Raw genomic sequence first — 23,455 nt, forward strand, 5'->3', positions numbered from 1 at the left:
GCCCTTACTTTCTCGAGTCCTCCAAAAAATGCAGGCCTGGGGCAAACTGTCCTTACCCCTTCTCTCGATTGTCCTGCATTTGGCTCAGAAACTTTGTACCTATATTTTTAATTCAAAATTTATTTTCTTATTATTCTTTGTAAAAGTTCCGATTTTGTGTTAAAAAAGGTGTGAAAAAAGCTCTCATGAGTTGGACGAATCAGTTACGATTTTAGAAAAAAGTGTACTTCTTCGTTTCAAGGAACTACCTCCTTGTCATGGGGAGGGAGGGGGGTTAAAATATTGAAAAAAATCCCAACTCATATCTGAGAATTTTGGAGAGGGGGGGGGGAGATGAACGTAAAATATGAGAACTACTGATCAAGTCCTTACAGAAATTTCGAAAACGTATAACCTAGAAATTTTCTTTAAGAATTTCATATTTTGATTATTTTTTGAATGCAATTTTTTCTCCAGAGATGGATTTTACACCCTTTCCCCTCCTTAATCTTTCCTCTATCCTGTTTTATTTCACACTTGTTTGATTTTAAATTTTTTGATGAAAATTATTCATTTTTACATTTATTGTTATTTTTCATTCTCAGTTGAATATCGAGATCTGAATTCTGAATTGGTGATATTTTGGCGTCTTCGAGAATTTTTCCCTATACAAAGAATTGGGTAAGTTTACATGCATTCTACATATTATAATTTTTATATTTTTCTGTTGAATTTTTTCTTACATTTGTGATAATGGCAATCGTATTTTGTCGTGGTTGAACCAAGTTGAGATCAGATTACCAGCAATTCTGATGTACCTATTTTTTCTCTCATTTTCGTGCTGTTTCAATTTCGAAACAGCAATACACACGTTGAAAAGATTCCTAAAGGAGGAGCCAACTTCCGGGCTGCAACGAAGCTTTTCAAATTCAATTTTCAATACGTTATCAGAAGCAGGAATTTTCCACCCACCAAAAACGAACCCATCCGCGTCAAAGTTCAAAACAAAACAAATCGAAACAAAAAACTAAAACAAAAAAAAACAAGAAGAGACACACAGAGAGGCGCCTATGCGAGTAAAAATACTCCTCTGTTTAAACTGTCGCTTTATAGTTTTGTTCAATTATTCGCGCGAAAAAGGGAACCGTTTAACTATAAAAGCGCGCACGACAAAGGTGAATCTTTTTGAAGTTTTGCAAAACAAAACGACGAAAAACTTGAGCCAATGATTTCACGTTCGAACGCCGCTTTAATATAAAATATTAACGCAAACATTTTTAACGCTTTTCAAATATTAAAAGAATCTTTGGCGCATTTAACGAAAACACTTCTAAATTAAAAGCTTTCAACTTTCATAAATGAAGCGAAACTCGAGTAGTATTCGCCGGCGTCGCCTTGCTCTAAAGCTCTTTTAACCCTTTCGCGTGCTTACTGCCTACTCCTCTCTGTCTGCAAAGTGTATACGCTTACGCAGAGTTCTTCTGCAAATGTTCATAATGCCTATTATACGTTGCGTATTCTTCTCATCGTTAAAAACACAACTTTCGATAAACCTTTATGGAGATCTTTTTCTTTACGCCCCGGCCCCGTTTCGACTGCCGAGAAAGTTGATCGTTTTATTTTCGCGTGATAAAGTCGCTTTTATTGTGAGATCTCGGTGTTTAAATTTAAACGCGCGACGTTTTTATTATAGGTAGGTATTATTTTATCGAGTTTCTAGAGATTTTATTCGAGGTGTGGGAGGAGAAGAGGGGCTGGTTTCAAATTTCTGCGATGTGAAATTCAGTTTTGTCTGCCGTTTGAAAGGTGAGATGAGAAGTGGAATTTTTATGAAATTTATTAGAAATTTGATTTGAGGCTTGAGAGCAGGAGAGAGATTGTTTCACCAAGAGAGGGATATTTCAACTCACCCATCTACTTTAAGGGATGCGAGTTCAAAGGTACATAGGTACATTTTTTGCCGAGTGGGGTATTACGAAGATTTTACTGGAAACAAAAGCTTTATATAAACATTTGTGGTAGTCTATATTTCAGATTAGTTCCCAAAAACTACCAGACAGACTCCATTTTTTGTCTTTTCAAGGCAGTTTGAAATTCTTGGAGAAGATTTGAAAGCTCAATGTGGGTTCCAGAATAATCCAAAAATTATTATTTTGAAGATAAAGTGTCACAGTCGAGTAGTTTTGCGTGTTGGTTCGTTTCGTTTGGAAAAAAATATTAGGTACATAGGTATGAAGAAACAATTTAAAAGCATTTTAAAATGACGATGATTTTTCATTTGGCCTCAAAATGTAAATTTTTTGTGGATTTTATCAAATTTTGATAGAACTGCATGTACATAGCTGAAATGATAGGTACCTGCTGCAGTTTTCACAGAACTCAAAAATGTTAATGTCTTTCCTTTTTGGCTCAAAAATTGAGTTTTATGCCTCAAAAATTAAATTTTTCTGTCTCCAAGATGGAGATATTCACGCCAAAATGAAAATTATTGCTACACTGGTGGCAATTTTCTGCTCCAAAAAAGGAATTTTGGCTTCAGAATGGACATTTTTGGTTTCATAAATGAAAAAAGTTCAACTCCAAAGTTACAAAATACTCATTCAAGTTTCGAGAGAATTCGTTGCGTCAAAAAAATAAAGTTTTGTTACTTACTCAGAAACATCAGAATTTTCTGCTTAAAACACCCTAAAATTCAAATTTTTATTCGTAAAATGAAATCCTTTACTTTAAAAATGGAAACTTTAGCAAAAAAAATTGCAAATTTTCGCTCCAAAAATAAGTGTTTCTGCTCTAAAAAAAAGAATATTTCTGGAGCAAAAATGGAAAATTTTGCTTAGAAATTTTTTGCTCCTTTAAATGAATAAGATTTGTTGCTCCGAAAAAAGAGAATTTCTTGCTTCGAAAATCAAGAATGGGTATTTTTGCTGTTTTTGCTTCAAACATGGAAATTTTTGCTCGAAAGATGCTTGTTCCTCTAATTTGAAATTTATCGCTCTAAAAAATGAGATTTTTTGTCAAAAACCATAAATTGGAATTTTTGCTTCTAAAAAAATGGGGTTTTTTCCCCAAAAATGGATATCTTTGCTTCAAAAATGAATATTAAATCCAATAATAGAAATTTCTGCTCAGAAATAGTCTGCTACTCTTATAAAAATTCGTTATCTCAAAAAAAATGAGTAGGTATTTGTTGTTTTAAAAAATGAGGATTGTTTGTTTCAAAAACTACAATGGAAATTTTCGATAAAAAAATAGAAATTGTTTGCTCTTTTAATAGGAATGATTAATTTTCAATTTGAATGTCAAAAATGAAAATGTTTGCTTCTAAAGCCACAAACATGGAAAGGTTTGCTCCTACAACAGAAAATTTTGCTCTAGAAATGGATGTTTCTGCTTCAAAATTGGATATTTTTGATTGGAAATTGTTTACTACCATAATACAATTTTTTTGTTGCTTCAAAAAAAGTTGAAATTTGTTGCTCTTTTTTTGGCTTGAAAAATTGAAATGTATTTTTTTCAATAAAAAGGAAAATTTGTTAATGTAAGTAATTCTTGGCTTCAAAAATTGAAAATTTTTATTCCAAAAATGAAATTTTCAAACGCAAATTTGAATCTTTTTGGCTTCAAAAATTGGATTTTTTTTTCAAAAAAAAGGAAAATTTTATTCCAAGGAAGACAATTTTTTACTCTGATGAGGCGAGGAAAATTGGTTACATACTTTAGAAGGTAATTTTCCTCTCTCAAGATGGAAATTTTCACTACGAGATTGAAATTATTTCAAAAATTAAAACGTTGACTCTAAAATATGTTTTGTTTTCTAAAAATAGAAATTTTCCCCCTAAAATTGAAATTTTTGCTCCAAAAATTGTTTTTTTCTGAAAAATAAAAAATTTGTTTCAAGAATGAAAATGTTTCGGATATTCCACAAATGGGAAATTTTTTTCAAAAATGAAAATACTTAATTGAAAATTTGTTCTAAGAATGAAAATTTTTAGTTACTTCACAAATGGAATTTTCCCCCCTGAAATTGCAATTTTTGCTCCAAAAATTGATTTTTCCAGAAAAATTGAAAATTTTATTCTAGGAATGAAAATTTTTTATTTTCAAAGTGAACATTTTTGCCGCAGAAATCGAAAATTTTATTCAAAAATGCAAAATTTTTGTTTCAGAAATGACCATTTTTTAGCTATGTTCCGGCTGAGACTCTTAATCTCAGGGTCGTGGGTTCGAACCCCACGTTGGGCGCCAATGTAATGGTATTATAGATAGATATGCATTTAGCTGAAGTGAGGATTAGTTATTACTGCAAAGTAGTATTTCCAATACCTTTACCTAGTACCTAGCTAGCTCATGGGGGTCGCAGGTATTTGTGAACATATTCCAAAAATTCAAATTTTTCATAAATGGGAAATTTCTCACTTTTAAAAATTGTTTTTTCGAAAATTGAATTTTTTCGCTCTCAAATTGAGATTTTGGCTCCAGGAGTTGAAGATTTTGTCTAAAAATAAAAATTATGCTCCTGAAATGGAAGTATTTTGCTTCGAAAACAAAAGTTTGTGCCCTCAAGGATGGAAACTTGGCTCCGAAGGTTGGAAATTTTTCACTTTGAAGCTGAAAATACGTACATACTTGAGGCCACTAGAATCAAATGTCTACTTCTCCACTTTTTTTCAAAAATGAGTTAAGCATGGTTTGGTATACTACAACATATGCCGCATCCGATGAAAATTTCAAAATTTGAATTTTGTGTAAGGAAGTATGGTTAAACAGTGCGTAAAGTTAGGGGTTAGAATCAAAAGTGTACTTTTTTAATGGAGAAGTCAAGTTTAGAAACGAACCTGGTGGAAATTGAATGAAGGACTAGTGTTATGCCTTGAAATTAGGCTTGAAATTGAATAAATTCATCAAGTGAGGACCCTTCCCCCAAAAAACACCTTTCATTTTTATTAACAAAAATTAATTTTTTTTACTTTGAAAAAAAAGGAAAATAATTTCAATTTCCAAATGAATGGTCAAAAATGCAATATTATTTTAATTTCTCAAACTTTCCAAGCTTTCTTCAACTTTTAGCACCATATTACTAGAAACATTTTTGAATAAGTGCCCTAAAACGATGTAAAAAGTGTACGGTTGGAGACAAAACTTAACTTCTCCTAACTTCAAACTGCCCAGGAACTCTTACGGCAACGCGTAGGGTGAAACAAACATGTGGGTCACTATCGTCTTGTTGGTACAAAAATATTAGACATATTACCTCGGTATTTTATGTTACGATACATGCTAGGGAGGTTTTTTGCGTTTTTCTCAAAAAGTTCGAAAATGGAGAAGTAGAGATTTGATTCTAGTGGCCTCACTTATTCTGCTGTAAAGAAATTTTTCCCCCAAAAATGAAAATTTTATTAGTGGACATGCAACGTGAGCCTCGTCACTATATTTCCTTCTCCCTCTGCGAGCCTCCTGCTTCAGCAAAAAAAAAGGGGGGAGGTCTTCTACGTGCTCTCTCCAGAAAACCAAATTTCGTGCATTTTCAAGTCATTATGACCCCCTTGTTAAATTAACTCCAAAATATCTTACTATGGTCTAAGCTTATGAATGAATATTATCAATAAATAAAAAATAAAAAAAGTATAAAAGTATTTACCTAGTGACGTCGGAAACAGCATTGCATTCGCTTCATCTTGATGTAAATGCTGCGGCTTGTAATACGGCACATCATTATCAATTAAATCTTTAAAAGGCATACTCCGCGAATAGTAGTTATCTCTGGTAAGGACAATATTTTGTTCGGTATCACTGTCATTTATATAATGTGGCATCATGTTCTCCGGACCTGCAATTTGAACGAAACACATCCGAGCAAATAATTAGTACAACTGCTAGATCATTTTCTGCGTATGTGCATACGTATGTATGTGCTATGTACGTATAATATGCTATAGAGAAATGGAATTTTGGAAAATTTATCTCTTCGGTATAAAGGCTCGCATTCCAGCAATGGTATTCCATAGTCAGTCGGACGTGTAAATACGCAAAGGAACGCCCGCAGGCGATTAAAAAAAATAGGTGACGAGCTGGAATCGTTGCGAGCTAAGCTCTTATACCCATAACGTATTGGCGCGAATATATAGGTTGCTGGTTGGAGAGAGCTTGGGAATATTCAACTTATAGTACTATAGTTATTTACTCGGGTCAGTAAATAGTATATTCGTAACACGTAGCCCGAACCTCATTTACTCGTGACACGTTTCTAAATGACTTACACGCCGAATGCAAAATAGCGTAAAATCTCGCGCCTCGCAGCAGCCCTAGTCGCCATAGCAACTAGACTTTTTAACACTTTCCAGGCGAATACTTCGGTATATGTACATAACCAGTCGCCTTCGCCACTCGAAGGCCGATTATGATTGGTAAAATTGAAAATACTTGACACCTCTCTCTAGTCGTATGTATGTACTTGGAAAAATAAGCATGCCTATCTAAGCTACGTGTAGCCAAACAAAAGAGCTCGAAAAAAAAATACCGCCATAGAGAGTTATTTTTAACGTATAGTCTGGCCAGCTTCTTGTTCTTATACTCAGTCAATCCCCTGCATCTCGTGTCCCGTCAAAGTACGTGTTTTTTTCTCTTCTCTTTCTTTTTTGTTCGTATTTTTCTTCTCCACTCGCATGCAAAGGGTTATCACAGGTACAAAGATTATCTCGCTCGCTAATACGTGTATCATCTGTACACACGAAGAGTTGAGAAAACCCTTCTCGTATAAACGTGACACGTAGACTGCCTCGAGACATTTGCAGATCATATTTTTCTTTTTATCAATAATACTTGGTTTGTTTTTTCAACTTACTTTTTTCATCTTTCAAAGTGTCGACTTTATCGCCATTCAGGCAATCGCTATCGCTACCGTTGCTACTGCAGTTGTTATTGTTGTTTAATACGTTCTGGTTGATCGATTTGTTCTCCATTTTGGCTTTTTTCTGCATTTTTTTCATTTTCGCCCGCTGATTTTGGAACCATACCTGGAACAATGAGAAAAGACGCGAGGCTGAGTTAGTGTACATAAATATTAGAATAGATCGAGGGGGGAGGGGGAGTCGACGGATTTTGATCAAATTCAGGAGAAACTCGGAAAAAAATTTAGCTACGGAGGTGCTCCTGGAGGGGAGATTTGAGCCTTCAAAGAGGAGGCATTTTTGAAAAATCGTGGTTTTTTGCTCTCCACCCAACATTTTTTGGGGAAAAATGGCTCAGTCTCAAATGAAAATATTTGTGATTCTACTAGACCACCTTTAGGGGTCTACAGAAAGGTTGAAAATTTGTAAATCGCTCATTTTTGGGCGAATTTGTGTTTTGGAAATTTTTTCTTCGAAAATATTCTGCTAAGTTTGGTCAAAATTCGCTGACTTTTTTTGGGGGGTGATCCACCCCAATAAATATATTTTGTTGGATTGTAGGTACCAACATTTTCAAATGTTTTATCAATTTTGTGGTTCATTTATAATTTTTTTCAAATTGAAATTGGTGGAAAGACTTTCTTCATGCTTCTCCATTTCATCCTATGCCTTGACTTTTAAATCTTTTTTCGATTTTCAATATGTCAATGATTCGATTCGTTTAGGTACATTTAAGCCAGGTACCCAAATGATTGAAAATTTCCAATATTTGTTGAGAATATTGATCTTTCAAGTCATAAAATTGTTGTAGTTTCATTTAAAAAATAACAGTTTTGAAAAATTATTGTAAATTAGATTAGACACAGGATAAAAATATTTCCTTTTTTTCTCAACTTAGGCAATGATTTTCCAAGTATGAGGGGGAGGGGGAAGACAGCTTGTGCTTCTTTTTTTGGCTTAATCATGGAGAGTGATACGTATAAACTAAAACCAAAAGTGTACAAAATAATCAAAAGAATATGGGAAGACGAGGTACTCAGAGCCAACATCACCCCAACAGTCTGTGAAAAAAATGGTGGAATACTACGCAAACCTATGGAGTGATCCCAACAATGAAGTCGAAGTAAAAAACCATGAGGAGATCAAGTATGTGCCATTTTCTTGGGATGAGCTAGATGTAGCCTTGAAAAGCTCCAGAAATGGAAAAGCTCCAGGCAGCAATAAGTTACCAACAGACTTATTCATGAACGCCACAACAACTGCCCTAGTGACAAAATATGAGAGCGTTTTCGCTAGTGACTTTTTAGGACCACTTCACTATAGCGTTTTCGCTGGCGAATAGAGAATCCGCTCTACAAGGTATGCTATTCACTGTAGGGGGTAATGTGTAGCTGGAACAAGTAACCAAACAAAAGAAAAAGATTCCTTTTGTGACAAAACTACACCCACAATTAACAGAAATACATATGAATGTGTAGGGTAGGCGCCTAGGCACTAGGTAGTATGTTGTAGTTGCACAGAAAAGTCATTATCTCCAACTAAAGAGTGATGGAACCGGTTTTCTTCTCTACTTTCTCTGGGATGTCTTTGGTTCTTGCTGATCTCCTCCTACCCCCCCGTATCTGGTACTGTTGTAAGGGATGTTTGCCAACTTTATTTACAGGAGTACACCACTAGTCCAGGTTTAGAAATTGGTATTAAATTAAGCATATATGGCAATCGATCCTCGTTCACGGAGGTAATTTTTTTTGATCAATTTCGAGAAATTTATCCACCCAAATATATGTATCTGTAGCCAATAATTTTTCTAATTTTTTGAGATGTGTTTGAACAGTATGTGGTATGTTTATGAAAGTGAAATATTTTTAAAAAAAATATAGGTATGTATTTTTATCCCAAATAGTGGTGTATCAAATGTGATTATTTAAAATAATTGCAAAAAAATTAAATTAATCATTCAAAAATAATCGATTATAATCGAATTTGGAATAAATCATGCAAAAATACAACGTTTTTTTGTATTTTGGACCCATTTTTCCACAAAATTTTTGATTTTACTTTCATTTTCATAAAATAACGAAATATTTTTCAAAAAGTACCTCTCATTTTGATTTTTCATGCCTAAAAATCCAACTCTTTGCAGAAAACTTATTCAAATTATTGAAAAATTTTGCCAAAAAAACTGAACATGCGATTATTGGATGTGCGATTTTTTGTTAAAATAATCGATTAATTCATCCTTGATTATCAGAAAAATCGCATTTACATTACATTTCACCATGATTAATCGATTATTTTCATAATCGATTATAATCGGATACAACACTAATCCCATACTAAAGACTCAATCTTCAGGGAGGGAGATGGAGAAAAAATGAAATTTTTTAGGGAGGGAGATGAAAAAAAAATGAAATTTTTGAACTTTGTCGAATGAAGCATCAAAATAAATGTTTTTCAACCTTCTAAATTGAAATCCATTTTAGAATTAATTAGTTAATTCAAGTTCCTTTTCGCGAAAAATTCAACAGCAAAATGTTAAAAGATGTTTTCGTAGCTAAACTATTCCAAATTCTAACATGTATCACAAAAATGCTAGCGAAAACGCGAAATGCTGAAGTAAATTAATACCTGAAATAGCGTTTTCGCTTTTTGCTCTCAAAAACGCCAGCGGTTTTGCTTTTTGCCCTCAAAAATGCTCTGTGATAAAAACTGTCAGTAGGGGTTTCGCTATCCGCTGTCATTTCCGCCATGTGAAAAGAGTTCCAGATAGCGTTTTTAATGGCGAAAAGCGAAAACGCTAGCGACTTTTTAGGACAAACTAGCTATCCGCCAGCGTTTTCGCTAGCGGATTGCGTTTTTCATTGTCAATTGGGTGTTGAGAAGAGACTGCTAGCTTTCTACAGTAAAATATTAGGTATTAGGTGCTGCCATACCCAAAGACTTCTATACAGCAATTTGTAATACCCATTTTCAAAAAAGAAGACCAAAATGACCTATGGAACTACCATGGAATAAGCCTACTAAATGCTGCTTACAAACTACTTGCAAAGATGCTAGCAAGAAGAGTCAAGAGCCATACGGAGTCAATAATATTGGAATATCAAAATGGATTTTGAAAGGGAAGATCATGCAAAGATGGAATATATGCAACAAAGCTGCTGATGGAGAAGAGACTAGAGCTTCGTTGATCTGGAGAAGGTGTATGATCGAGTACAAGGGAAGAAGTTGTTTGAAATCTTGAGGAAAAACAAAGTGAACAAACAGTTAGTATGCTAAAAGGTTCATTTATAGTGGCGATAAGCTGGCAATAGAAAATTTCTACAGAAAATCGTGGAATTTTTTCAAACTCAATTTTAAGCACTTTTGAACCTTTAAACTTGTAAAATAATAACATTTCTTGTAAATTCTGATGATTATTCACTTTAATAAAAAGTTTTCAAACTTCATCTCATTCATCACTTTTCTATGGAAAAGTTAAAAAATTTTGACTTTTCCATAGAAACGTAAAGAAATTCCACGGCCACTATAAATGCTTCTATAGTAACAAAGTGGTTTTAACTTTTCTGTGGAAAAATTCCATGGCCACTATAAATGAACCTTAAAGGTAAAAAGGAACCTTTTAGGAAGAAGTTGTTAAATTAGGAAAAAATAAATGTCATGCCTGTACAACAATGACCATGCTAATTTTGATGTGAATGTCGACCCATCCACATCCGTCACTTTTGGATGCCTCATGCAGATGTGAATTTTGACCCTATGTCGAGCCAATTGTCGATGCAATTGTCGATGCAATTGCCAACCAATGCTGATCAACATTCATGTTAGCATTTAGCTCTACACAGGGTCAAAATTCACATCCACATGTAGAATGCAAATGTGATGGATGTGGATGAATCAACATTGGCATCAAAATTTATGTCGACCTTTTGCTACATAAATTTATGAAATTTCAGTTCCAAAATTGAAATTTTTTTCCAAAAATGATTTTTCTTAGATAGCTATTGCTTGTGCTGAATGCAGCATCAACGCAGAGGCCACCTCCAAGAAGTACAGACAGAACACAGAAGCTCTGTACAATCTAGAAGTTGATCATAAAGTCTTTATTTTGAGAAAGGTGCAATACTGTCCCATACAACAATGAACATGCTAATTTCAATGTGAATGTCGACCCATCCACATCCATCACTTTGGGATGCCACATGTTGATGTGAATTTTGACCCTGTGTCAAGCTAATTGTCGATGTAATTGTCGACTAATGTTGATCTGCATTTGTGTCGATGATTCGCTCAACACAGGGTCGAAATTCACATCGACATGGGGCATCCAAAAGTGACGGATGTGGATGGATTGACATTCACATCGAAATTTATGTCGACCCCCTGCTTCGTAAAATTATAAAATTTGAGTTTTAAAATTTAAAATTTTTTCCAAAAACGATTTCCTCTGATGTGGCATTGTGGCTATTGCTCGTGCTGAAAACAGCATTGATGCAAAGTCCACTTCCGAAGAAGTACAGACAAAAAGTCTGTATAATCAAAAAGTTGAACAGAAATTCCTTGTATCAAAGATGGTGCAATACTTAATTTAAGAGTACTAGACTAATCCATTTTCATGTCGACATGTCGATGTTAATGTTGATGTGAAATTCGACATCAACAAATACATCCACAATATCATCAACATCATATCATACTCCAAACTGTGGAAAAGTGAATAATTTCATCAATGCCCTAAAAAATTTGTTTTCCTCATTGAACAAGACCATATTTTTGAATGTTTACTAAACTTTTAAACACTAAAACAGAAATTTTAATTCTGAATAAGTGGTCAACATAGTTGTACCTACATGTAAATTTTGAGCATCAAATTTTACATCTACATGTTGAGATAGCATGTCGAGGTATCAGAAATAATGAGAAAATTTCGAAACATTTCATTTACCTGGCTTTTATACGGACAGAAGATTCCTACTAAATAATTAATTGATCACTTTTCCATCATTATGTTGGAAAAAAACATAGTCGATGTAAATGTTGACATCAACAATTCTTGTGCGGGTTATCTAAGAGTACTAAACTAATATGTACATTTTCATGTCAACAACATGTCGAATTGTCGATGTTAATGTTGATGTGAAATTCTACATCCACAATATCAACGTAATTTTCCAAATTTGAGAAATATTTGAAAATTTGGTCGATGTTGGTGTTGATGTATTTGTGGACAATCGACTTTCACATCGACATAACATTGACAACTCCAAACTATAGGGAAAAGTGAATATTTTTATCAATGCTATTAAAAATTTGTTTTCCTCTTTAAACAAGATAGATTCCTACTAAATAACTAATTGGTCACTTTTCCATCATTATGTTGAAAAAAAAACGTAGTTGATGCAAATGTCGACGTTGACAATTGTTGTGGGGGGGGGGGGTGTTGCCTGTTTGACATCTACTTTAATGACATGATTAAAGAATGGCGGAAAACCAAGCCAAAAGCCCTAGACATCAATGACTACCCATGGCAATACCCTCCTATTCGCTGATGATTGGGTGGTCTTTCCTGATAACAAAGATGACTTGCAGAGAATGATGTACAATCTTCAGAAAGTAGCAGATGAATATGGAATGAGAATCTTGTCATCAAAAACAAAGGTCATGATGGCCTTTGAAGGGAAAGAGCCAATACGCAGTAAAATTGTTGTAAATGAACTGCCAGTGGAACAAGTCAGAAGCTTTAAATATGTATCTCAGGTGCGAGCTGTCTTATGAAGGAGAGGTTGATGCACAACTTAAGATCAGCAAATTCATGAGAGTAAGTGGGATGATAAACTGAGCCATTTCTCCAAGAAAAGTCAAGAGCCAAAACACAAATAAGAATCTACAATATGCAGGCAAGACCAATGCTGCTGTATGGAAGCGAAACATGGATGATGAGAAAGGATATAAAAAGCAAAGTAACCGCAGCAGAAATGGGATTAATGCGAGCCATGGCGGGATATACAAGACATGATAGGTAAAGGAATGAAGACATCCTAAAGGAGCTAGGAGCAGAGACAATCATGGATGGGTGAAAGATTACAGAACGAAATGGCGAAGACACATTGATAGAGTGCCTGACGAACGGTCCTCTCGAAAAGTCAAAGAATACACTCCAACTGGCATGGAGGAGCAGAGGAAGACTGAGGAAAAAACTTGATGACACATCGGCGAGCAATTCTTCTACAGTTTCTCAGATGGGCTGAACAACTCACTGGGTCAAAGTTCAATGATTATGATCATTATTCCAGTTATGTAAAGACATTTCAAAAAAAAAATGTTACTAAAAAAAATGGAGGGAGAATTAAAAACGAGTTTTTGAGCTCGAGGCATTGAAAAAAAAATTGTATTTTTAGGTGGAAAATCGGATTTATAAAATGCCCAAAAAGTTGCACAATTTGGCAAAACTGGGAATTTCCGAAACAGCCTTTGGAGTTCACACTGACAACAGCTCTTAAATCACAATATACAACATATGATTGGAGTTATAGACACGACGAAGTGTTGAACACTCCATTTCATCACCTGTCACGTCTGAGACACATTCGAGCTCCAAAAATTCCCATTCTCAGACGAATTTACCATAAAAATATGTACCAGTATTTTTCGGTCCACATTTCATCAAATGATTTTTTTTCTTCGTCTTTATGTACTTGTACCTACTCGTAGTACTAAAATTAATAATCTCGTAAATTGTTCTTCAGCTTCGAACAATACACGACGAAAAATGCCTTCACGAGAGAGGATATCCGTTCAAGCACAAATGGTACACCGACGACGACGACCGACGCCAGTAGGTGAAATTAAAAAACGCTCATATCGCACTCGTGTATCTGTATAATACAGTCGGCGAACAAACATTTCAATTTAGTCTTAGTAAACGAATTTTCAAGTCGGTAATAATTAGTAATTTGTCAGCAACGAGAGATAGTTGAAAAGGGTAAAGGGAGATGAAGTGACGGGTCTGACTAAGCTATAATTGTACAAACCATAGCGCAAATTTTTCCGCTCTTCTCTCGTTAACATTAACTAACACATTGAGATATTAAAATAGCGTACTAATGCGGCATGGCTGGCGTTTATTTTGTTACACTGCTTCAATCGAAGGGAAAGACGTGCATTGACGATAACACCAGTATTGTTCTTATACATATATCTGTATACTGGCTGAGCTGATGTTGTAAATAGACGATGAGATGAGCAAGATGTGTGATAAAAAAAATATACTCATATAGGGTAGAAGGGTAAGAGATGCGAGAAGAGACATGACAAGTCGTATCCGAGCGACTTGGTTCAAGTGTGGTTCGTACATAGTACTTTTTATTAACGTGATTAATTATCTACACTGTTAACATTTTACACGAATTATACAAGGGTGACGAAATATAGGTACACACAACGTTCAATGTGCTCGTCCTCTCGTCGCTCAACGAACCAGCAACGACCACCTTTAATTGAATTTTATGACATGTCCGAAAAAAAAGCTCATGCACTTATAAACTACACATATTGAGCATTGTATATACCCATTTCAATGGAAGTTTTCTTATCACGGTCGTTTATATTTATATGTACCTTACATACATATTTACACGCACCTTTTATTATTAGGTATTTTCGCTCTCTCATTTATGTTCCTTACATAAAGCAACAATCTATTTAACCTTTGATCTTTCATCTTCATATCGGTTGATTGGCTTCATGGGAGCACAGTCTAGCGGGTTTTCGAATACATTCGTGTTTATGTAAACTGCTGAAAGCTTTCTTATCAAAAGTACACATAATAGTGCGAGTAATTTACACCTATGAACGTTATCGCGGTGATTAGTTTCGTTTGAATAGTCGAACAGTTCAAAAAGGCCCATTTCCAGGGCTCCCAGCTACCTCCTTGTAGTTGGAAAAAATCTACCAATTTCAGAAATATTTAAATTGAATTTCTCAGCCGCATATTGTCTCAATTTTGTTTCAAAAATACTGCTTTAAAAAAAAGAAGAAGAAGAAGAAGAAGAAGAAAATACGTATAGGAGCCAAAAAAAAGGCTTGACACGTGACGAATTGAAACTCCCAATAAACGCTACTCTCGTATACGTATCATTTTTCGAACAAAAGATGTGTACAAGAGAAAGAGCGGAGATGGAAAAGGGAGGCGATGTACACGAGATGTTTCATATATGAGATGTGTATACGAAAAAGCAGAACAATCGAAGCGCAAAAATTTTTATTATTAAAATTTCTCAAAGTGGAGCTGCATTCTTATATGTACACTTACACAACACAGAGCACCTCGTCGAGAGTTATTTATATAGTAATATCTTTCGTTTGCGTTATCTTGAGCTCCTCTGCTGTGAGATTTTCGCCTCCTTTGCCGTCGACTCGAGCAGATGGTGAGATGGCCCTGGTAAAGAGATTCCTACACTTTTTTCTCCATTCTCGCATATAAGTATTTTATAACATTTCGCGTTTTCGCGTATATATACTATACAATATCGTATTTAATGAATGAAATTTTACTCTGGAATTTGATATTGTTAAGGTTCAATTATGGGTGAATGTTTTTTTTCTCTCGTTTTTTTGAAAAACGAGAGAACGCCATATCAGATATTCGACGATATCGAAACGAGAAACGGGTAAAAATTCGAGTATTTGGAGAAGATGGTGGCGGCAAGGGGGAAGGGAGATGAAGCGAAAAAGAATATTAAAATTTTAAAACGAAATCTTGCGCGGAATTTTTTTCATTTGGTCGAATTTCAACGTCCGAGTGAACGGATTATAGAGGAGAGAGTAGATGGCATTTTGATATTAAATTACAGTATATCGAACCGACAGGATGTAGGAGGGAAGAGGAGGTGGAAATTGAGAAAAATTGAAATTGTTTCGGATTAAGGTTTATAAGAGATTTTTCAAAGGCAAAAAAATTGAGAAAAATTTGAAATTTTCGTAATCGTTAATCAAAGATTGCCACGAGATTGAGATGAGCACACCATGAATGGACGAAAAATTGTTTTCTCTCCCTTTTGAACTAAATAATGAAGGGGAGGAGAGAGATGTTGAGATACCTTCTGAAATTGATTTTTTTTAAAGTTGACTTTTGGTCATTGAAAAAATAAAAATGAAAACTGGTCGAATGGTCACCAATTGGGCATTTTGAGCATTAAAAAAAGTTATCGGGAGCAGGATTTTTGTAAAAAATTTTTTTCAAAATAAGAATATCCAAATATCTTTAAAAGATTGCAAACCACTTAAAAATACAACCGGATGTTTAACAGTCATGAAAGTCATGAAAAAGTACTGAATTTTGCTAGGTGGTCAATTAGTCTTGAAAGTCATGAAAAGTCATAAAAAAAGTCATGAATTTTGCTGTAAACACACTTGAAATCTTTTTAAAAAGCTCATAAAATCAAAAAAAAATGTTCAAAAAATCAGAAAAATAAAAAAAATTGCCTCGCGGTTTCAAGTTGTTTATTGGGGGGGGGGGAGGAGGGAGGGGGTATTTTCATGCAGTAAAAATCTGAAAAATAAGTCACGAAAAAGGTCATGATTTTTTGTCTGGGAGTTTTGTTGGACACCCTGTACATCCAATTGATTTGGAAGATCAAAAATAAGATAGGAACTAAATTTCACCTTATTCTTGTCCCAATTTGATCAGATCAGTCGAAATATAATGTTTATAAAAATCAATTTAAGCGTCAATATTTCTGATCTTTTTCCTCAATTTTTACCTACTTGGTACAAAAACTTTTCCATCGATTGGAATATTTCCTCTCTCCTGAAAAAGGTCCAAAGGCGGAAGGGAGGAAGAGGGGACAGATAGAAGTTCTGACAGGCAGAACTAACATGTGGGTTTTGGGGCATTTTCATAGAGGTGATTGTGGGTGATTTTTGTGTGGCCAATTCTCAATCTGGTTATAATGATTTCTTCAAGTCTATTTAGTTGAGATAGGTTTTTCCAAGACTGAGTAGTTTTTTTGTGGTGAAAGAGCTTGTTTGATGATTGGAGGGACCAAAAGTTTTGCCATTTCTTAAGTGTGTTTTGGGTGAAGATAGATTTAAGGTCGTCAGCTATGATAAATGTGAGAGGAGAAAGAGTGTAGTGGCAATTTTGCATTTTTATCTACAATTTCATTTCCTGTGATTCCAACATGGCTGGGTACATACATAAACTGGATGGAGTAGTTTGAATTTTGTAAATCTAATAGAGTTTTATGGATATGTATTTCAAATTAGTGGGTGGTCAGAAAATAGATTTTGGATAGCAGTTAGTGAGCTAAGGGAATCACCCTGAAGTAAGAAAGACTTATTTTCTGCTTCATAACCCGCACAACAATTGTTGACATCGACATTTGCATTGACCATGCTTTTGCAATATAATGATAAAGTGATCAATTAGTTATTTAGTAGGAATTTTCTGTTTGTAAATTAGCCAGGTTATAGTAAAAATTTTTGAAATTTTCTCATTATTTCTGATACCTTGACATGCGGTGTTGACATGTTGATGTAAAATTAGATGCTCGAAATTTATGTCCACAACAATGTCGACCAATTTTTCAGAATTAACATTTTGTTTTAGCATTTAAATGTTTAGTAAACATTTTAAAATATCATCTTGTTTGAAGAGAAGAACAAATTTTTGATGGCATTTACAAAATTATTCATTTTTTCATAGTTTGGAGTTGCTGTTGCCGATGATAATGTCGATGTGAAAGTTGATGGTCCACAAATACATCAACGGACCAAATTTTCAAAGATTTCTTAAATTTTGAAAACGACGTTGATATTGTGGATGTATTTGTTGATGTCAAATTTCACATTGACATTAAAATCAACATGTTGTTGACATGAAAATGTATTAGTTCAGTACTCTTGGATAAAGTATTGCACCTTCTCAATATAAGGAGTTTATGTTCAACTTCTTACTTTGTGCAGACTATCAGTCTGTATTAGAGCTGAAAACGGTTACGCTACCTGCTAACCAGTATCTGGTTAAAATACTGGCTAAACCCGCTAGTGGTTGTATTGGGTTGATTCGGGTATAGATAGTAGGTAGTGTATAGCGAGCACAACCCGAATGTTTTCACACTTGGTCTGCACACACACCCCAAAATTTGATAATGCGTAAGTGGGAGGAGTTATGCTTCGAAACCTGTTGTTGGTATATGTGATTGATGTTTGACATGATTGATGACAATGATGATGTCATGCAGGTACACTGGCTATGCATTCAATGCGCTACTAGTTATAATGTGAACTGGTGCGACATTTTTTCAACTCTCTACCTGCTACTAGCGAGAAGCGAGAATTTATGATATGGGTACAGTAGTTACCCGCTGTCAGCGAGTATCATTTTCAGCTCTAGGTAGTCTGTATCTCTTGGAGGTGGCCTCCGCATTGATGCTGCTTTCAGCACAAGCAATGACCACCTTTAAGAAGATCATTTTTGAAATTAATTTTTCAACTTTTTTGTAGCAGTATATCGACAAATAACATGTTGATGCAAACGTCGATCCATCCACATCTGTCACATTTGGATCCCACATGTCGATGCAAATTTTGACCCTATGTTTGACCAATTATCGACATGAATGTCGATCAACATTAGTCAACAATTACACCGATAATTGGGTCAAAATAGGGTCAAAATTCACATCGACATGTGGTATCCAAAAGTGACGGATGTGGATGGATCGACATTTACATCAAAATTAGCATGGTCATTGTTGAATGGGAAGTGAGTAAGTATATCACAGAGGCAGTGGAAAATAGCTGTGAGTTCGACAGTGTAGATTGAAGAGCAGTTATGGACTTTAAAATTTGAAATTTTATCATTAATAGAGTAGGCATACCCTGAATGAAGTGTTGGAATTTTTGATCCATCTGTAAAGCAGGGATTGAATTTTTTGTATTCTGATAAGAGTTCAAGATAGTTTTGTTTTATTACTAGTGAAGAGTGGCTATTTTTTTGAGTAGTTAATAAGTTGTGTATTGACTTGAGGAGGCTTTTGAGGAGCCAATGAGGGATATAATATTGGTTTTTGGATGAGTGTTTTAGGATTAATTTGAAGATCATTCAACATTGTGATGAAATTAGAAATGGGTCCTTCTATATGATCAAAATGTTGGGGGTTGAGTGGGTTATTTGAGTTTTGGAGTAGATGGGGATCGTATACCAACTAAATTTTATTTTTGTGTCTTGTGAGATTTTTTGAAAACTCCCAAAATTCCACTGGAAGCTCCAGAATGGCTGGAAATCACCACCCGGGAAAATAATGAGGTATTTTTTCAATGAAGTATTTGGAAATTAAAACTTCGTACTTCTCTCTCTCCGGTCTCTCTCTCTCTTCACTTATCAGTCAACTACACATTTAAAAAAATAAAAAAAATAAAAATGAAACAATGATTACACCATAATGGGTTAAAATAATCAAATTTTTGGGTCAATTAGTGACCCCCTCTTCTCCGGTGAGTTGAATTATTCGTACTCTCAATCATATACCTTTTTTTCTGTAGTAACTTCTGATGTGAATTCCTAGATAGATGATTAAATTATCCATTTTATTTTGAAAAGCTCTCGATCTTTATCTGCAGAAAAATTAGTAAGTAACATTACGTCTTATCGTAGCCAAAATTATAATTGGTACAATTTTTTATTCATTTTTGAAGTGAGGTTGAAAAAGAAGGAAGTTAATTATTCGCCAATGTTATCAACAGGTGTGAATTAATGCGAATTTTCCCGTTGGGATTTTTTTTTTTTGGCAGTTCGGATGTTTTGATCGAGTTCAATTTTTTTTTGAGATAATATGCTCGTATATTTTCATTGAACCGTGATTTTTCTTTTCAATTTTCACAAACGTTATCTTTTTTGGAAGTTGATTACTTACATCTGTTTATAGATTGAAGAAATTTTGTTATTTTTCGAAAACAAATCGAGTGCAAAAAATATAACTTTATTTTAATCTTGCTCGAAATTTTTTCGAACATGTTTTTTTCCCCCAAATAAAATTAAGAAGAAGTGCTCTTTGGTAATAATTTACGAGTGGGTCAAAAAATCCTTCAATTTTCATCTCACACGATGGAAAATTTTGAGCAAAAACAGCACTCTCGAGTCATCTTGTAACAATTAAAAAATTATGCAAGCTCGGAAACAAACAGCTTATTTTAAAAGTTACAGCCTCACAAAGGACATAATCAAAATACCTTCTGTATAAGGTAGGCAGGCAAACAGAACAGAAAAGCCTCGAAACTCGGCTACGAAAAACACCTTTTTCGGTTCAGTTTCACGGTTCGCGGCGATGGTAGTGGCGAAAACGACTCGATAATTCACGCGTAAAATATTCGCATTCGCGTAAAACTTGTCGAACTTTGGTAAAGTGTGAGAGAGAGAAAGAGAGGAAATTTTCACACAGTTTAGAAACACGGTCGGTCGTCGTCGTCGAAGTTAATAAAGCAAGGTTTCTCACTTTCATCCCTTATGAGCATTAACGCGGGGTTCAGGTTACAAGCAGACGACGATTCGCGAGGGTGTGCGGCTCATTTTACCCACCAAACTATACCGGTAACTATGAATAGAGTATATATAGGTTTGTTTGCTAAATGTAGGCAAGGTAAGCCTCATCTCTATAGGTTATAGGTATATCACGTGGTACGCGAGTACTATACATAGTATTTAAATGCGATAAAAATATTTCAACACTTACTTGAACAATGCGCACACTAAGTCCGGTATCTTTGGCCAAAGATTCTCTAACTTTTCGACACGGTTTTGGGCTAATTTCGAACGACGCTTTGAATGCTCTTCTTTGTTGCGTTGTTAAAATGGTCCTCGGTCGTTTAGGCCCCCTTCTTCCGTCGTGACTTCGTGACTGAAAGGATGCGTCGTCGAATGAAAAATCTGCGTTGGGTGAACCAGAGAGCAAAAAAAAAAAAAAGGAAAATTATAGAAATTTTTTTTTTTAACACACCATATGTCATCGAGCGAAGTGTTCTCTCGTATTAAAACGTTTAAACATATAATAAAAATGCTGTACCGTGTCACGTGGGAAGCACAAATATCGTATCAGAAGGGAGAAAAAAGTTTTAATTAAATGTTTAAATGTTTACGTTATTTTTTTTTTTTTTTTAGTCGCGAGAATATGTCACGAATATTTTATTTTACGTATTTTTTATCGATTGTCGAAAATTTTCACTTTGGCAGAGCACTCGTAAAACTTGGGTGGCCTAGAGAAATTATACCTACGCGAGACGTTGTTGTTGTTGCGGAAATGACTCGGAATTTTTTTTCAAAAATAAAAATCCAGATTTATAAAATTTTACAAAAAAAAAATTCACCGCGAATTTAGGTATACTTATTTTTAGAATATACGAACATACCTGGTGGAAAATCTTGCATCATTTCGACTTCCTTCTCGTAATCCGGACGACAAAACAATTGGCCTTGTTTGATAATAAATTGGTCACCTTTTTGTAACGGAACTCCACAGACGACGCAGACAAAACACCGCAAATGAAATATGTAATCCGAAGCTCGCATCACCAACTCTTCAGCCGGTATTTTTTCCGAACATCCAAGACACTTTTTAGCATATAATCTAAAGATTACTTCTTATCAGTCGTGTTATCTCTCTGACGTTAATAATTATACATTTATATCGCGCAACGATTAGTCGCGTTCATATGTGTAGTGCTGAATGCGGCGCGGCGGTTTCTCTTTCAGAGTTCGTTTTTCTCTGAAGAGTACCTGTTGTGTAGGTAACTAAGTATAGAGTTCGAATTTGAGGATATCGACTGCCTGATCGAGTCGAAGTTTGGCTCAATTTTCAGACTTTGGAATTAGAATTTTGGATGTTTCGTGTGTACATTTGTGTGTTTAAAAAAAATTACTGGTCATTTGAAGCGAATGTTAACGAATAGAAAGAATACGTTTTATTGTTTGGAGGGGAGAGGAGGGAATGATTGAATTTTTTAGTGAGCCACAAGATGAATTAGAAAAATTGATTTTGATAACTTATGCGAATGAAAGGGTATAAATATGAGATTTCAAACATGGGAAAATTTACGAAAATTTTTCCATCTGAAATGTTGAACAATTTCTGAACAATTTAGAATAAATTACCTAATCGGAATAGAATCATTTATGAAACAAAGTATTTATCGGGAACAGAGGCATGTTGTACCGGGGGTGGGGGGAAAGGGGTTCTCAGTTCTCACTTCCTCAGACAGAAACATTTAGGCAAAAAGTTGTGAATTTTCGGGAAAAATTGAATAATTTGAAAAAAATAGGGATTTGGAAAGTTGGGAAGAAATCGTGTAAGCAGGGAAAATCCAAGGATTACCAAAACAAATGTCCAATAATGAGTCGAAAATAGCATAAATTGATTGAAAATTAAATAACATGATCGGTCATTATCAACAAAAAACATATTCCTGGCCACATTTAAATCTCAATCATAATATTTAAAAGCTCAATTTTAGCATGAGTGAGAATAAAAATACCTTTCGAGAGCCTAATTCATTACTCCCCCCCTAAAAAAATTAAGTCTCAAAACTTACAATTAGGCTGCTGAGATTTTAGAAATTTTCTTGCTATAGGTAATATTTTGATTACTAACCTTGTAACGCCTTTTTAGTGCCATTTTCGATATGAGGGAGGTAAAGTGCATTTTTAGGGCTTATTTTTTTCAAATAATGCTGCTAAATCTCGAAATGTAATTTTCAGCACAAGTGAGTGAACAATACATTTTTAGGGTCCAAACTCTCCTCCCAAAAAAAAACCTCTGAATCCTTCATCTAGATCACTTTCTCAATTTCTCAGGTTTTAAATGCTTCTCTGACACGAGTAAAAAAATATATTTTAAACCATTTCAACTAGGTAGTTAGGTTCCTAAATAATGTCTTTTTTAAAAATGTCTGTTCCGTAAAAATTGTGTAAGTACTTTTTTCCTAGCTTATGTGGAAATTCAGCCTCTAAATGTAGGTACATTATTGGAATTTCTAATTTTCCAGATTAATAAATCTGGTCGGTGATCGTTCGATGTCTTTAATAATTTATTCAAAAAATACGGATTACTTTTTAAAATTCAGCATTGTTTGGGGCCCCAATTGTTTAGCCATATGTCGACATTTTTTTAAAGAGTTTTTTCATAGATCTCATCCTTTGAATGTTTTAAAGAAGTCCTTTATCTTGATGTTTCACTTTTTTATGCTTTCATTTCCTAAAGTTGTTTTCCATCAGAAAATGATTTCCTATTTTACCGGCTTTTCGAAGAAAAGTCAGGTACTGTATTTGTCTCAACTGTGACAGTTTCGGTCCGGAGTAAATTTTCTTTGCGTTTTGGGGTGTTGGGATCATTGTGGGACCATTAGTTTTTTTTCAGGTTTCCTTAAAGTTTATATATATATATATATATAGCCGCATACAGGTAAACTCATAACGTTTTGTATAAACAGCAATCTCAAGACCCCTCTGTAACTTCGTTGCTGTGCATACGCTCGACGCGTCACCCCATAGGCCTGATAGTACTCGATGTTAGGCCGCGTTATATTCGTTAACTTGATTT

At 34.6% G+C, this 23,455-nt stretch overlaps 1 protein-coding gene and 1 long non-coding RNA gene across 3 annotated transcripts in view; one reads left to right on the forward strand and one right to left on the reverse strand.

The window, feature by feature from the left end:
• The window catches only part of LOC135849119 (uncharacterized), a 225,771-nt gene that overhangs the window by 78,161 nt on the left and 124,155 nt on the right, over positions 1-23,455 (forward strand). Inside the window, exon 5 of the long non-coding RNA XR_010559492.1 lies at positions 585-660. This is a non-coding gene — a long non-coding RNA (uncharacterized LOC135849119). The remainder of the gene's footprint in view (positions 1-584; positions 661-23,455) is intronic.
• LOC135849116 (LIM homeobox transcription factor 1-beta) overlaps positions 1-23,455 on the reverse strand; it is a 69,187-nt gene that overhangs the window by 4,502 nt on the left and 41,230 nt on the right. For both annotated transcript variants that reach the window (XM_065369372.1, XM_065369371.1), the window contains exons 3-6: positions 21,270-21,487; positions 20,597-20,790; positions 6,821-6,992; positions 5,618-5,806 (exon numbers count right to left, since the gene is read on the reverse strand). In XM_065369372.1, coding sequence (XP_065225444.1) covers positions 5,618-5,806; positions 6,821-6,992; positions 20,597-20,790; positions 21,270-21,487 — 773 coding nt within the window. The remainder of the gene's footprint in view (positions 1-5,617; positions 5,807-6,820; positions 6,993-20,596; positions 20,791-21,269; positions 21,488-23,455) is intronic.

This window comes from Planococcus citri, chromosome 5 (genome assembly GCF_950023065.1).
Source record: "Planococcus citri chromosome 5, ihPlaCitr1.1, whole genome shotgun sequence".
NCBI lineage: Eukaryota > Metazoa > Arthropoda > Insecta > Hemiptera > Pseudococcidae > Planococcus > Planococcus citri.